The 15,831-nt window shown below is 39.6% G+C and overlaps 1 protein-coding gene across 1 annotated transcript in view; it reads right to left on the bottom strand.

Annotated features, from left to right (window-relative positions):
- Positions 1-15,831, bottom strand: part of LOC311236856 (myosin-IIIb) — an 84,651-nt gene that overhangs the window by 18,988 nt on the left and 49,832 nt on the right. The window contains exons 10-17 of the mRNA XM_084324643.1: positions 15,708-15,824; positions 14,340-14,440; positions 12,003-12,089; positions 4,728-4,793; positions 3,848-3,961; positions 2,320-2,431; positions 1,640-1,683; positions 115-180 (exon numbers count right to left, since the gene is read on the bottom strand). Coding sequence (XP_084180769.1) covers positions 115-180; positions 1,640-1,683; positions 2,320-2,431; positions 3,848-3,961; positions 4,728-4,793; positions 12,003-12,089; positions 14,340-14,440; positions 15,708-15,824 — 707 coding nt within the window. The remainder of the gene's footprint in view (positions 1-114; positions 181-1,639; positions 1,684-2,319; positions 2,432-3,847; positions 3,962-4,727; positions 4,794-12,002; positions 12,090-14,339; positions 14,441-15,707; positions 15,825-15,831) is intronic.

Genomic DNA, 15,831 nt, shown 5'->3' with positions numbered 1-15,831 from the left:
ATAGACGTGTGAAACACTTGTTATATAATAATACAGGATTGTAGATTTGATGTTTACTGAACACACTCAAACAGGACTGGACTACATACTAGCAGTGACTGACGTGTAAAGCACCTTAAACTGGGCCCCGACAGACTGCTTCCTGGTGGAGTTGAAGTTGTCATCTGCCTTCTGCATGAGCTGAGGGAAGGAGGACATAAGACCATCAATGTCTTAGCGAATATGAATCTAACATAATAATAATAATAATAATAATAATAATAATAATAATAATAATAATAATAATAATAATAATAATAATAATAATAATAATAATAATAATAATAATAATAATAATAATAATAATAATAATAATAATAATAATAATAATAATAATAATAATAATAATAATAATAATAATAATAATAATAATAATAATAATAATAAATAATAATAATAATAATAATAATAATAATAATAATAATAATAATAATAATAATAATAATAATAATAGTAATCTTCTCCTCCTACTAATAAAATGATTTATATGGAATGTTTAACCCTTTCAGGTGTACGTTGTTTGGAAAATTTTCCCAGAATTCTATCTTGGAATTTCAACGACCAGTAGCAATTGTTACATCATCATTAGAACGTTGTGTTTTCACATGTTGAATTGTACACCTGAAAGTACATCTGAAAGTACACCCGAGATTATACCTAAAAGTACACCAGAAAGTATACCTGGCTGAAAGTATACATGAAAGCACACCTGAAAGTATACCTGAAAGTACACCAGAAAGTAAAACCGAAATTACGCCTGAAAGTACATCTGAAAGTATACCTGAAAGTACACCAGAAAGTAAAACCGAAAGTACGCCTGAAAGTACACCAGAAAGTATACCCGAAAATACGCCTGAAAGTACATCTGAAAGTATACCTAAAAGTACACCTGCAAGTATACCTGACAGTAGGCCTACACCTGAAAGTACACATGAAAGTATACCTAAAAGTACACCTGCAAGTATACCTGACAGTAGGCCTACACCTGAAAGTACACATGAAAGTATACCTGAGAGTACACCTGAAAGTATACCTGAAAGTACATCTGAAAGTATACCTGAAAGTACATCTGAAAGTACACCAGAAAGTATACCCGAAAATACGCCTGAAAGTACATCTGAAAGTATACCTAAAAGTACACCTGCAAGTATACCTGACAGTACACCTGAAAGTACACATGAAAGTATACCTGAGAGTACACCTGAAAGTATACCTGACAGTACACCTGAAAGTACACATGAACGTATACCTGAGAGTACACCTGAAAGTATACTTGAAAGTATACCTGAGAGTACACCTGAAAGTATACTTGAAAGTACATCTGAAAGCACACTGGAAAGTATACTTTAAAAGTATGCCTGAAAGTACACCTGAAAGTACATCTGAAAGCTTACCTGAATGTACTCCTGAAAAGGTTAGAAACTGTGGTTACAGAGTGTTTCAGGCAGAAGACAAGCACAGTGTTGTTGTTGTTGTTGTTGTTGGGGGGGGGGGGGGGGGGTCATATCTATAATGTCTACTGCAATGTAAAGAAATCCCTATCATATTGATGCAGAGCTCTGTGAAAAAGCATCCTGTTGAATATTTGATGAGTGCTTACCTTGGCTTTACGAGGCATCAAGGTCCCCGTCCTGGAGATGGTGGCTGATGAAATGCAACGTGTGTAAACATGACATTAGATGCAGCAGAGCAGACAGACAGAGATCAATGATTTAGGGAAGAACAATGCTGAAAGTCTTTTACATCCGAGACATTTCATTATTCACAACAGATTAATTGTTTTTCTACCACCAGGCAGTCAAGAGAGTCGTTGTGACCGACGAAGGAATCACCTCTCAGACAAAACTGCCTTCATACACCTGGTTTCACTTGCAGCAGCAAGTCTTCTATGAGCTTCTATCCCCAGGCCATCATCTGCGCTCATTGCACACACATCCACATAACCCTCACCTTAACACTCACTTTAGACACTTTAGCACTACATTATATGTATCTATTATTAAAGAGATTTGCACTACAGACATACCTCATTTTCTGCATTGTACCTCTAAGTACCTGTACTTAGATTGTACCTAGGTTGTACTTTAGATTGTATATATGTATATTGTATATTCCTCTTTACTTACTTTTTTTTTACTGTATGAAGCACACTCTCAGGGGCTCATACAGAACCAAGCATTTCACCGTAAAGTATGTGTATTTTATTGTGACAATTAATAAACAATCTTGAACTTGAAGTCAGTAGCACAAATCAACCCTCGACCCGCAGGTTCCTCTCACCTGCGAAGAGGACACTGAGCAGCGGGGTGACGCTGTTGATGAAGAGGCCTCGGATGCTGGCTGGGATGGTGTCTCTGTTCTTCTCCAGGAACCCCACTCCGTTGTACTGCACCTGGGGAGAGAGGGGGGTATTACAGATAACTGAGGAGAAGGATTTATTTCCCCTAAATGCATACTGGTGTTCACTCAATGTTTTATATTTGCCAATGAAAGTAGTTGTTTCACTAATAATTTCTCTAATAAAGGGAGTAGGGACACCGGTTCCAAATTGTCCATTTGATGCTTATCTCCATTTTTAAATATTGGAATTACCTTTGCTCATATTATTAGGGAAAATCACCTCTTTGAAAAGACAGATTGCATAGGTCAATGGTTTTACAATTGAATAACTTACTTCTTTAATAATAACCCTGTCAATGGAGTTCATAATCCCACAAATGAAGATAGAACGGATATTACCATTAGTCAGATTATCAAACATATTTTTTTATCCTCAGGCACAGCTATTTTGCTGGCCAAAGTAGTTCCAACACCCACAAAATAATCATTAAAATCTTGCTTTTTACAATGCTTTGTCCACTTTAGCATCAGAGCTATTTAGAAAATAACTTGGAAATTCAGATTTATAACCTCTATTCAGAATAATATGATTGATTATTTTCCAAGTCCTTTGAATATAATTTTTTACTGTTCTTTAATATTCTATTGTAGTATTCCTTCTTCTGTACTCTCATGGAAGTCAGTTTATTTTTATAGACTTGTATTTTTCCTCACTTTTACTGGTTCTCAGTTGTAAATATTTCTTGTAAAGTATGTTTTTCTTTTTGCAGACCCTTTGCATGCTTTTAGTCATCCATGGCTTTCCTTTATATGTATCCTTCACCCAGGTCCCAGCTCTTTCTAATAGGACAGTGTTTGTTGTATAGCTCTGTGAACGTCAACAAAAATGCATCATATGCCTGATTTGGATCGTCAACATACACCTCACCCCAATTGTAGTTTGTAAGGTCCATCTTTAAGGCCTCCATTCTTTCTGGTGTCCTAATTCTTACATCAACTGAACACTTAACCTTTAAATGATGTAAATGTACATGTACCTTATATGTGACAAATAAAACTTGAAACTCTTGGGATTGGGTTTCATCATTGGGGAAATTCTCATGTTTCAGATTTATTTATTTATGACTCATTTTGGCCCAGTATATTTAATAGTTGGTAATGGTGCATGCCAATAGTTTGCAAATATTCTGTAGAATTTAACATTCTATAGTGTAAAAGTGTGCTCAGGAGGTAGAGTGGTCGTCTGGTAATATGAAGGTTCCCAGTTAGATTCCGGCAACCTCTCGGCAGCGTGTCGAAGTGTCCTCGAGCAAGACACTTAAACCCTAACTGCTCCCGATAAGCATGTTGCCGTGGTCGCCTCCGCCATCAGTGTGTGAATGTGAGGCATAAGATGTACAGCACTTTGGATAAAAGCACTATATAAATGCAGTCCATTTACATGTTGAGTTTAGGGGAACGGTCTTACCTTCCCTGCGTAGTGGACCACAGTGAACAGCGGGCTGTGGCTGCGGACCAGCTCGTAGTGAGGACTGCTCTTAAACTTGTTGTTCAGCTTGTCCACAAAGTCTCTGTCCGACGCCTGGAGGGGGAGGCTTCAGTTTTTAATAAATTACTTACCGTATGTGAAAAAACAAGAGCAGTCATGCCATGGGTGTAGTTCTGGTGCTATACTGTAATCTATACCATTGTAATTAGTAGGGCTGACCCCGATTGGTCGAATGCAATATATATATATTTTTTTATTATAATATATATATATATATATATATATTTTTTTATCATTCTTTCCAAAAGCAAAAGAGGCCTATAAGCGCGGCTAACGCCAATGGCGCGCACACCAGCGAGGCTAACTGCCTAAGAAAACACTGAAGGCACTGAAAGAGGATTTCACCCATCTAATGAACACACTAGACTATAGACAAATATCGAAATGTATCCATCAGTGGACCAATTGCATGCTTTCGCAGAGGACAAGAAGCCTTCAGTCGACTCCTTCAGACATTAAGCACCCCCACAGCCCAAATGGAATGATACAAAAAATTCAAAAAATTTAAAATTATAATATTAATTTTTCTTTTGCATTCAGGGGGGTAGTCGACTATCAGTCGACTATCGGCAAATTTCAGCCAATCAAAGTCGACTATCCAAATCCTTAGTCGGTGACAGCCCTAGTAATTAGACTGTACTGTAGGGATAAACTAAATACCCCCGAAAACATAGCTAACCTTGTTTACCCTCGACTACGCCTCTGCAATCGTCCCTCGAATCAGTATTGGTTCCGTCACATTTACATCAATGAGAATAGAGGATTGTAGGAGACCGCGCTCCGTGTGGAGACATCATACCTGTGGAAAGGCACTCTGTTCGTCCAGGAGAGACAGGATGCCAATAGGCTTGGTGAGAAACAGGTCCTGGAGATGGGGAAAGTCGTTGTGTAGATATTAGGAAAAGTCATTGTGTAGGTATGAGAAAAGTCATTACGTAGATGAGAGAAAAAGTCATTATGTAGATATGAGGAAAGGTCTGAGTGAACTGAGTACTTCAGACAACTGTTTAAGTTTTCACAGGAACAATGTTTTCAAACGTTATTATCTAAAGATGGTAAGTTAGAGTGTTGTGGTCATTCATAGTTAAAGACAGTAGAGGTTGAGTATTTTATTATCTAACGATGGTAAGTTAGAGTGTTGTGGTCATTCATAGTTATAGACAGTACAGGTTGAGTACTTTATTACCGTAATTCCTCTAATAGTAACCGGTATTCAATTAAAAACCGGGTCTCCATTAATGACCGGGTGCGCTGTTGAGCTAAGCAATTATAAGCCGGCCTCCTAATACAAGCCGGGTTTCATGTATATTAGAGGAATTACGGTATTTCCCTCAACGGATTTACCATAGGCAATATATTTTGTTATTGTTGTTATATGCTGGCCTGGCTGTGCAGTAAATACCATATAATGGTATGGTGTTAATGTTTACCAAGAGAGTAAGCCTACCTCAGAATTGTATAAAACGAAGTTATTATTATTATTATTATTATTATTATTATTATTATTATTATTATTATTATTATTATTATTATTATTATTATTATTATTATTATTATTATTATTATTATTATACCAGTATTGTGATTGCACTATTTTACTTTATTTTACTTTTTTTGACCACCTGTAATTGCACTGTTTACTACCGTATTTCATACAGTACTTGGTTTCAATAAATTAACCGGGTTCAAACTGACACAAAATAGAAATATAGGCCTCTCTCTTATACATGCCTCCTCCTAATACAAGCCTGGTATCCGCTACAGTTGAAACAAATACAAGCCGGGGTTACTATTAGAGGATTTACGGTATATAAAGATGGTAAGTTAGAGTGTTGTGGTCATTCATAGTTAAAGACAGTAGAGGTTGAGTATTTTATTATCTAACGATGGTAAGTTAGAGTGTTGTGGTCATTCATAGTTATAGACAGTACAGGTTGAGTACTTTATTATATAAAGATGGTAAGTTAGAGTGTTGTGGTCATTCATAGTTAAAGACAGTAGAGGTTGAGTATTTTATTATCTAACGATGGTAAGTTAGAGTGTTGTGGTCACTCATAGTAAGACAGTAGAAGTTGAGTAGTTTCTGGTGATATATCACATTCACAATCCAAGTGATTCAGATTAACTTCACAAGTGCAAATACATGGGCTGTCAAAACAGACTTATATGGTTATTCAGTGCAAAGGTTCAATTGTATAAATCATGTTCTATACAGCTACTGAAAATGAATTCATGCATTGGTTCATTTTCCATCCTTTCAAGCGGAATATTTAACCATAATATTATTTACCAAAACAGTACCAGTGTTATTGTGACAACTATTCATTTCAACAACTCTCTTACGGCCCTACTGTATGAGGACAAGAGAGTTTTATGGAGGACACGACACAAGGAGACAATCGTATTCAGCTTCAAAGCCTCTGAAGTTGCATGTTCTCTAATGCCTGCCACATGGAAGCCCAGCGGCTGTCTTTATGGACTCGGGGGGGCCCTGCCTCAGTGCATCATAAAGAACACTTTATGAGGCTCTGTCGGCGTTGGGTTATATGTGCCGTCTGTGCTATACCTGCCTTAGTGACACGTGTTCATCACCATCACCACTTACTTGTACATGAAAGTCAGTAGAGGTTGAGTACTTTATTATCTAAAGATGGTAAGTTAGAGTGTTGTGATCATTCATAGTTATTAGTGCTGTCAATAGATATAAAAAATGAACTAATTAATCTCACAATTGTCTGTAATTAATCTAGATTAATCTAGATTAAAAATAGCATTTTTCGATTTAACCGAAGCTTGTAACAGATATTTACTTGAGTAAAATCATGGAATTAATGTAAAATCAACACAAAGAAAGTATATTTAGATTCAAATACTATTTTAATAGTATTTTAATAGTAATATAAATCATATTAACAACAAAAATGTGTTCCATCTTCATGTCAGATGATTTTCAAAAAGGTGCATGAGGTGGTGTAGTGGGCAAGGCACTCGCCATCAACGCTGGAGACGCTGGGTTCGAATCCAGCTCTCGGCGTTGCTATCAGCTTGGCTGGTCGTTCATACTAACACAATTGGCAGTGTTAGGGGTGGGAAAGCTGATGGGTGGGTCCTGGGCGTTGTGGACAGCGACCCCTACAGTTCGGTCGGGGCGCCTGCACAGCGAGGGTAGGATCTGGAGGGAGGTAGTGTGACCTTCCACACGTTACACTCTCCCAGTGAGAATCTGCGCTGCCAGGCTGGCTGCCGGCTGGCTGCACATGCGTCGGAGGAAAGCATGCGACAGTCTCCGGCCTCCCGGACCAACAGTAGGGGGGAGTGCGCAACAACCAGGAAGGGGGTTGGGAATTGGCATAACGACTAACAGTGGGATGGGAGAAAAATCGGAAAAAGGAGGGGGAAAAAAGATAATAACAAAATAAAAAAAAAGAAAAGTGCATGAGTCGATGCAAAAAAAGAACAAGCAAATATACTGCTGAAAGTTCAGAACGTTGAAGATTTTTCACTCCATAGATTAATCTAGATTAATTTATTTTAATGCTTTAATTAATTTAAATTAATCTCCTAAGTTAAAGCATACATTTTGACAGCCCTAATAGTTATATATATATATATATATATATATATATATATATATATATTATTATTATTATTATTATTATTATTATTATTATTATTATTATTATTATTATTATTATTGTTATTATATGTTATATATATGTATATATATTATTCATAACTTTATTCTATTATTATTTGTATTCTTGCACAATCAAGGCGGGCATGGCCACCTTCATTTCACTACGTGTCTCATGTATGTATGTGACAAATAAATCTCTTGAATCTTGAAAGTCTGTGTAGGATTTGAAATCCACTGAATGAAAACAATACAATTGTGTGTGTGCCATTGTTGCACTATGCGTGCAAAAGCAACACGTATTGCACAAGCCTGTTAAAGGTTGAAGAAACATATTTCAGTTTGGAAAGGTGTTTCCAGTCATTTTGCCGTAGTACCAACAACCTGTCTGGTCCCACAGCCAGCGGACCGGCCACTCAGCCATGGAAAGACACCAGCGGCCCTGAGCAGATTAAACAAGCTCTTTCTATGTAGACAAGAGATGATGCCACCGGCTAGAGGCACATACACACATTAAGCTCCTGCTATGTGACTGTGGTATGTGGAAACGGAGGCCAAAGCGCACAGTCAGCATGCCCTCTTCCTGGGATCTCTGCATGTTGGTTGGTCAGCTGGTCAGCCTGTCTGTGTGTGTGTGTGTGTGTCTGTCTGTCTGTCTGTCTGTCTGTCTGTCTGTCTGTCTGTCTGTCTGTCTGTCTGTCTGTCTGTCTGTCTGTCTGTCTGTCTGTCTGTCTGTCTGTCTGTCTGTCTGTCTGTCTGTCTGTCTGTCTGTCTGTCTGTGTCAGCATATGGTTAGCAATGCAAGTAGAACTGCAGAAGTGAATGAGGTCCCATAGCGTGTCTAAAGAATCATATGTAGCACCATCTAAACAACTATAGACTGTAGACTCTATAGAAAGACTATAGAAGTGTTTGTTCTTCCACCAGAAACGTGCTGTGAATCTCATTCACAACTAACAACAACTGCTAACAATTTCTGCCTCCAATATCTCACAAACTAAAACACTGGTGCAGGTGCTTATTAGACAACACTGCATTGACTCCCAAGCTCATGTGAAATCAGACAGGCATCTTAAAAAAGGAAGAAAGGTAGAAAGAAATAACACAGAGAAAGAAAAGAAGGTGCGGAAATTAAAGTGAGAGAGTGGGAGGAGGTAAAGTAACCAACCGTTGCAGAGAGAGGGTGTCAAGGTTAAAGGAACACATAGCACAAATGTATGGAAGCCGATACGGACCAGCTAGCCTAGCTGTTGTCCAAAAACACCTCTCCTGGGCCCTCATGCATCAACGTGGACGTAGAACTTGACCTACTTCCACACGTAAGCACGGAATGTAGAACTAGCGTACGCACAGGGAAGTCGGCATTCATCACACGTGCGTACGCAGGCTCTATGCCCTGCCGTGTTGATGAATACCACTTTGTTCTACCGTCAATGCTCGTGCATGATTATCCATATATGGTCATGAAAATGAGGAAACACCCCCCATGGGATGTGAAATAATGGACCGACCGACCCGAGCGGGACTCCGAGAAACTCCACGGAGAATTCACTGCTGTCGAACCAAGAAGACACTATCGCGTATTATGATTTATGGGATAAATAAAAGGCGGACTTGTAAACGGTGATGTCAGATATCAACGGCTCCCTAAGACCATTGCTGCAATTCTGCCTGGACAGCTCAAAATACTAATAAAGACCGTTCGTTGACCACTGTTTGGCGTTGGTTGTGTGTCATTATAACCGTGCTGTTATATGAATGCCTTTATTAGTTGTGTTCGATTGGCTATATGATTTTTAGAGGCATCTATTTTGTTGTCGGCTAATAAAGACCGCGCTGGAATATGACTGCCTTTTCCCGTGTTGTTTGATTAATACCCACGGATTAAAGTTCTCCTCAATTCTATTCCAAATCGCGATGGATCTCCCGTCAATTTTCTACCTGCTGCATATGATTTCTAGAGGCATACTACAATCTATTTTGATGTCAGTATTGGGTAGCCTATATAAACAATATAATACGAGAGCATATACAAGAACAATGAATCTCACTGCATGTATGATGTATCCTGCCTTTCAATACATGAACTTGAATTCCATCATGTTTGTGTGCAAGACTCAAGGCTGCTGTCACAATGGGTGGTACCGCCGTACAGTAATAATAACAGTCCACACAATATCACGATCCATGCCATAGCCTATGTTCCATTAGGACATGATCTGTGACGACAAATGTTCTAGAATGTTTGATTAAGATATCATACTCTGACAGCATGCCTATGACTATGAGCAACAAAAACGCGAACTTGAATCCCATCATATAGTCTGTCCACTATCTGCATGGTGTCATTGCAATGCGTTTTCTATTCTTTCTTGTACAGTAAAAAGGGGGAAGAACACTATATTCATATGACTTATTCTGCTTACAGCTTCGAAATTCCACTTGTTTCGTTTAACGTAAAGCCTTTTAAATATAATCAAAACGTTCCCGTGTTTCGGCGGTCTGTGCGCAAAATAATAACGAGTTGAGCTTTATGATTTATGATGAATTGAAAATGGGGGACCCTGATGTAAACAGGACGAAAGTTGGTCTGCATCCCCAATTAACAATTGTATGTACTGAGCTGTACTGTACTGTACCCATTCTGCAATCTGTTAATAAACTTTTCAATCAATCAATCAATCAAGCTACGCGGAGCGCAGTCAGTCAGTAGCCTACACCCCGTATATTCCGATAACGCTATATAAACCATGCTGCATTCATTCTGAGAGAAAGATCTATTATTCCAAATGCTATTTATAGGGTTTTGACCATAATTACACTACTGTTGCTATCTTACAATGAACTATAATGAACTACGGTTCATACAGAACATCCAGTGTTATTATGCACAGAAGCTCATTTCCTTGTTGTAATAATATATTCTACCACTGGGCGCGAGGTACGCCAGGTCTGACCTGTGCGTAGATGTACGCACGAAGTCAAGTTCAAGTTCAAATTGATGAATCCCACTCTTTGCTTAGAAATGATCGTACGCACGGGTTACGCACAGATCTGTGCGTAGAACACGTTGATGCATGAGGGCCCTGGAGTTTTAAGCTAGGCTAGTGGTCTGTATCCACTTCCATTTATTTGTGCTGTGCTAGGTTCTTAAACTAAAAACGTAAGCTCATTTCCCATCATGTTGGCCTGTTCTTTTAAAAGGGACACTTTTTTTTAATAAATTTTTTCTTCCCCCTTTTTCCGTATTTTTCTCCCATCCCAATTTAGTCGTAATGCCAATTCCCTTCCTGGTCGTTGCACGCATTTTTTCCCCACCTGCCGGCCTAGGGAGGGTTGAAGACCAACACATGCTTCCTACGATACATGTGGAGTCAGCCAGCTGCTTCTTTTCACCTGACAGCGAGGACTCTCACTGGGGGAGTGTAACGCGTGGGAGGATCATACTACCTCCCCCAGTTCCCTTCCCTGCTGAGCAGGCGCCCTGACCGACCAGTAGGAGTCGCTGTTTACAACGACCAGGATACATACCCCACCGGCTTCCCACACACTGCCAATTGTGTTAGTAGGGACGACTGACCAAGCCGGAGGTACCGCTAACAGCTGGATTCGAACCCAGTGTCTCTGCGGTGGGGAGTTTCAGTGGGTGTATTTATTCTTCACCAATAAAACGTGTTGCATAGTAGGGAGAAGTTTCTACATATCTATCCTTCGGTTTCTCCTGAAATGCTACATTAGCATTCCTCTGTGAAAACACATGGTTAGCTAGAAGGGTGGAGCTTGCCATGTTCCCCCACCGTGTGACAAGTCTCTGGTGAAGAACAATAACAAAAAAAATTCAAAATGTCCCCTTGCCGCCTCTAGAGACACATCCACCCCCTGCTGGCCTGGAATCCAGTCCTGCCAGAACCTTCTCTCCTGTGTCTCCTTATCAGCAAGGGCCAGGAAACATAGCCATATTTATCATTAATAGTCCATCTGTTCATCTATCGTATTGCGACCAGCAGCTCTATAGGTCACTCTGTTGGTTGGTCCACAAAATTGTCCCCACCCTCTAGCGGCCACAGGTTTTGCCCTAGGAGTAAAATGTTGTAAATTGCGACACACATTTTTGTTGTCTAAAAGTAATAATCTGAATTTCTGAAATATTCATGAAATATTCAAGAAGGTCAAGTGAAAATGACTCATGTTTCACTGTGATAGCGTATCACATTTCTCATGACCATGCCATCCAATATGATGGACATTGATTGGATTATTATTAACATCAAGCAGTTATCATTATATATAAATATATGTATCTCAATGTCAAAAAGACGTCCTTCTGAAAATCACAACATTACCCCAACCCCCCCCCCCCTATGCCCCAGCCCTACTGTCATGCGTCCTACTGTCTCAATGAAAGACAGAGCAGCCAGGGGACTGCTGTGTGTTTCTTACCAGTATGGGCTTGTTGTCTTTGAAGGCGATCGCCTCCCACTCCACCCCCTCTTCTTTGTATTCGTTCTGTTCCATGAGGAAGATGTGCTAGAGAGAACAAACAGTAGGTCATGTGTACTGCTTAACAATAACAAAATATTCTGTCAGCAATGTTGTAAGTAACTCAAGACAATCATGAATAACTTGATATTGACAGACTGGGGTCACGACTGTCACGGTTGAGGTTGAGGAGACTCAGACTGGGGTTGAGGTTGAGGAGAGTCATAACTTGATATTGACAGACTGGGGTTGAGGTTGAGGAGACTCATAACTTGATATCGACAGACTGGGGTTGAGGTTGAGGAGACTCATAACTTGATATCGACAGACTGGGGTTGAGGTTGAGGAGAGTCATAACTTGATATCGACAGACTGGGGTTGAGGTTGAGGAGAGTCATAACTTGATATCGACAGACTGGGGTTGAGGTTGAGGAGAGTCATAACTTGATATTGACAGACTGGGATTGAGGTTGAGGAGACTCATAACTTGATATTGACAGACTGGGGTTGAGGAGACTCATAACTTGATATTGACAGACTGGGGTTGAGGAGACTCATAACTTGATATTGACAGACTGGGATTGAGGTTGAGGAGACTCATAACTTGATATTGACAGACTGGGATTGAGGTTGAGGAGACTCATAACTTGATATTGACAGTTGATATTGACAGTTGATATTGCAATACTTTATAGGGACTGCTACCTTATAGTTTCATTGAACTGTAATTAACACAGCACAAGGATTCAATGTCCCAGATGACATCACTGGTATTCAAACTCATTAACTCTCAACTGTCAAACTAAATTAAAGCGACGCCACAAAAGATAAATGTATATATAGATATATACACATTCTTTATTTATTTATTTGGCTTGACAATCCTATTTTTCTGCAATAATTTTACTGAAGTGAGGTGAACAGACTGAAAACCTTATAAAATGGTATTAGAGAAAACAGATTACCGGTATGTATATATATTTTTTTATGCAGATGGTAACAAAGTTTTCCGTTGGGGAGATAATTAATAGTTAATAATAATCAAGTAGCAGTCAGTGTGTGTTAAAGAGACACCATGCAATTTGTTGTACATTGTTTCACACAATTGGCCAGTTTGTGATGCACACTAAAGAATCTGATAAACGTGCATGTCAATTCTGTGAATAAATACATAATTCCTGCTTTTTGCCTTTTTATGGGTATTTTTTCTTCTTCACAGATATCGTAATATATCGTAGATGAAATATCTTGCAATATATCGATTATAGCAGATATTGTGATATCATTATCGAGGGCCAAAAATCATCACAGTATTGTATCGTGAGTTACTCGTATTGTCCCACCCCTAATGTGGATGTGTGTAAAAAGATTACGTGCAAAATAAATCAGCATTGTTTTAGTTTTTTTGGGTGAAGTGCCCCTTTAAGGTCTAACTAGCATGTACAGTATGATGCAGCGTATTGCTTTGGAGCTGAATAATCATTAGCAGATCTCGAACCCTCAGGCAGACCGGCTAAATGACAGAGTGGAAAATGCTGCTGTAACTGTTTAGAGATTGAAAGCGTATTAAAAACAGACCAGTCTTACATAAACACGCTGTGTGTCAAAGAGCATTAGGGATAGACACATAGCTCTGATGTAGTCATATAAATAGTAAAGAGGAGTTCTCTAAACACAGGCCCCGCGAGACAAGATATATGGGATAAATCACACAGAGTCACTAAGGCTAAAAACAGAACTAATAAATTCACCAAAAAGAGGCAACCGTTTAAGTACTGTTACTCTGAAGACCGCCGTCTATAAATAGAGCCACCCATCATCACACACACACACACACACACACACACACACACACACACACACACACACACACACACACACACACACACACACACACACACACACACACACACACACACACACACACACACACACACACACACACACACACACACACACACACACACACACACACACACACACACACACACACACACACACACACACACACACACGCCTTGAAATTACATGGTTTCTACATCCCATACGTTTTTTTTTTTTTTTTTTAATGACTCTGAATTAGAATCTTAGAAGAGAGCATTTCCGACTTTTCAAGGAGGCGAACCCTCGAATGTTTTCTTTTAAGCGTGTTCTTGAAACACTTGCTAACGTCCCAACAGCACTTTACTGAGGCTTGTCATTTGGAGTGTGTGGAGCTGGAGGAGACCGGAGGGCACTAATTGACAGGGCCTGGATGACAGGGTTGTCCTCTCTGTGGCCTCTTCTATTTACACATACGTGGTTGAAGAAGTATTGCAGCTGCTCGTTGGCCAGGTTGATGCACAGCTGTTCGAAGCGGTTCACCGAGAACTTCTCAAAGCCGAAGATGTCCAGGATACCTGGAGCACAGGGAGATTCCAGATTCAAGATCCAAGAGATTTATTTGTCACATATACAGTACATACACAAGACATGTAGTGAGGCCAACCGAGGCCATGCCCGCCTCGATTGTGCAAAAACACAAATAATAAAATAGAATAATAAATAGAATAGATAATAAAATAGACATGCTAAAAAGTAATAAGAGTAAGATACAATACAATGCTAAGCTTAAGAATTAAGGTAAAGTACTATATACAATAATATTCTAATATACAGTTGTGTTTCTTAAAGTGAAATCTTTTGTAGTGTGTGTGAGAGAGAGTGCAAGTGAGGATGTGTGGTGTGGGTGGGTGGGTGTGTGCGTGTGCGTGCGTGTGTGTGTGTGTGTGTGTGTGCGTGTGTGTGTGTGTGTGTGTGTGTGGAGAGATCAGTGTTCAGTGTTCTGATGGCCTGAGGGAAGAAGCTGAGTCTGAGTCTCTCTGTTCTTGCTGCATGTATGCGGAGGCGCTTGCCTGACCGCAGCAGCTTGAACAGGCTATTGTTGGGGTGAGAGAGAGGTGACATTTAAAGGGAATCGGGATAGTTCAGATTTTTGGAACCCTAGCCATTCTTTCCTACTTACACAGTGATAATGATTTTTCTCAGCACAATCCATACTGTTCCTCATTCTAGCTCCGGCAGTTAGATGCAAACGAATGCAAAGGCAACGGGGTCGAGCTCCCGTCTGTACAAGCTGACTGAAGCCAACTGGAATCTACTCCACAGAGCACACAAAGTAGATTTTAGTTGTCTTCAGTCAACTTGTGCAGACAAGAGCTTGGCCCCATTGACTTTGCATTGGTTTGTGGCTAACTATCCAGAGCTGGTATGAGGAACAGCATGGATTGTTCTGAGAAAGGATTCTACCGATCAACACCATCATCATAAGTAAGAAATAGGGTTAGGGTTCCAAAAATCTTAACTATCCCCTTTGTAGCACAGACCTCAATTATCTTACAGGGGAACGAACAAGCATAACAAGTATTTGTGATTATTTGTAGGGCTTGGCGATCAATCTATAATTAAAATTATGATTTTGGCTTCCCTACGACCATGAAAACAAGATAATCAACATAAATCGATTATTGTGCCACATGTTGTGTGGCTCTCATTTAGTCTTGCATTTCTTCACAGCAGTCCTCCCCCGTGATTTCAATATCAATGGAAAATAATGATTATGATTTTTGCCATAACCAAGCAGCCCTACTTATTTGAATGAAAAAGTGAAGTTTCTTTTAAATGTACCGATTTCGTTGAGCTCAATGTCTGCGTCCACATTGGGAGCCAGTAGCTCATTGACCTTACTGACGATCCAGCCGAACACTCTCCCATAAGCCACCTTGGCTATGGAGTCCCTGGCGTCTGTCAA

Source organism: Notolepis coatsorum, assembly GCF_963971535.1.
Source record: "Notolepis coatsorum genome assembly, chromosome: 11".
Taxonomy (NCBI): domain Eukaryota; kingdom Metazoa; phylum Chordata; class Actinopteri; order Aulopiformes; family Paralepididae; genus Notolepis; species Notolepis coatsorum.
Note: the sequence above shows the minus strand (reverse complement) of the source record. Positions and strands in the feature narration are given on the sequence as shown.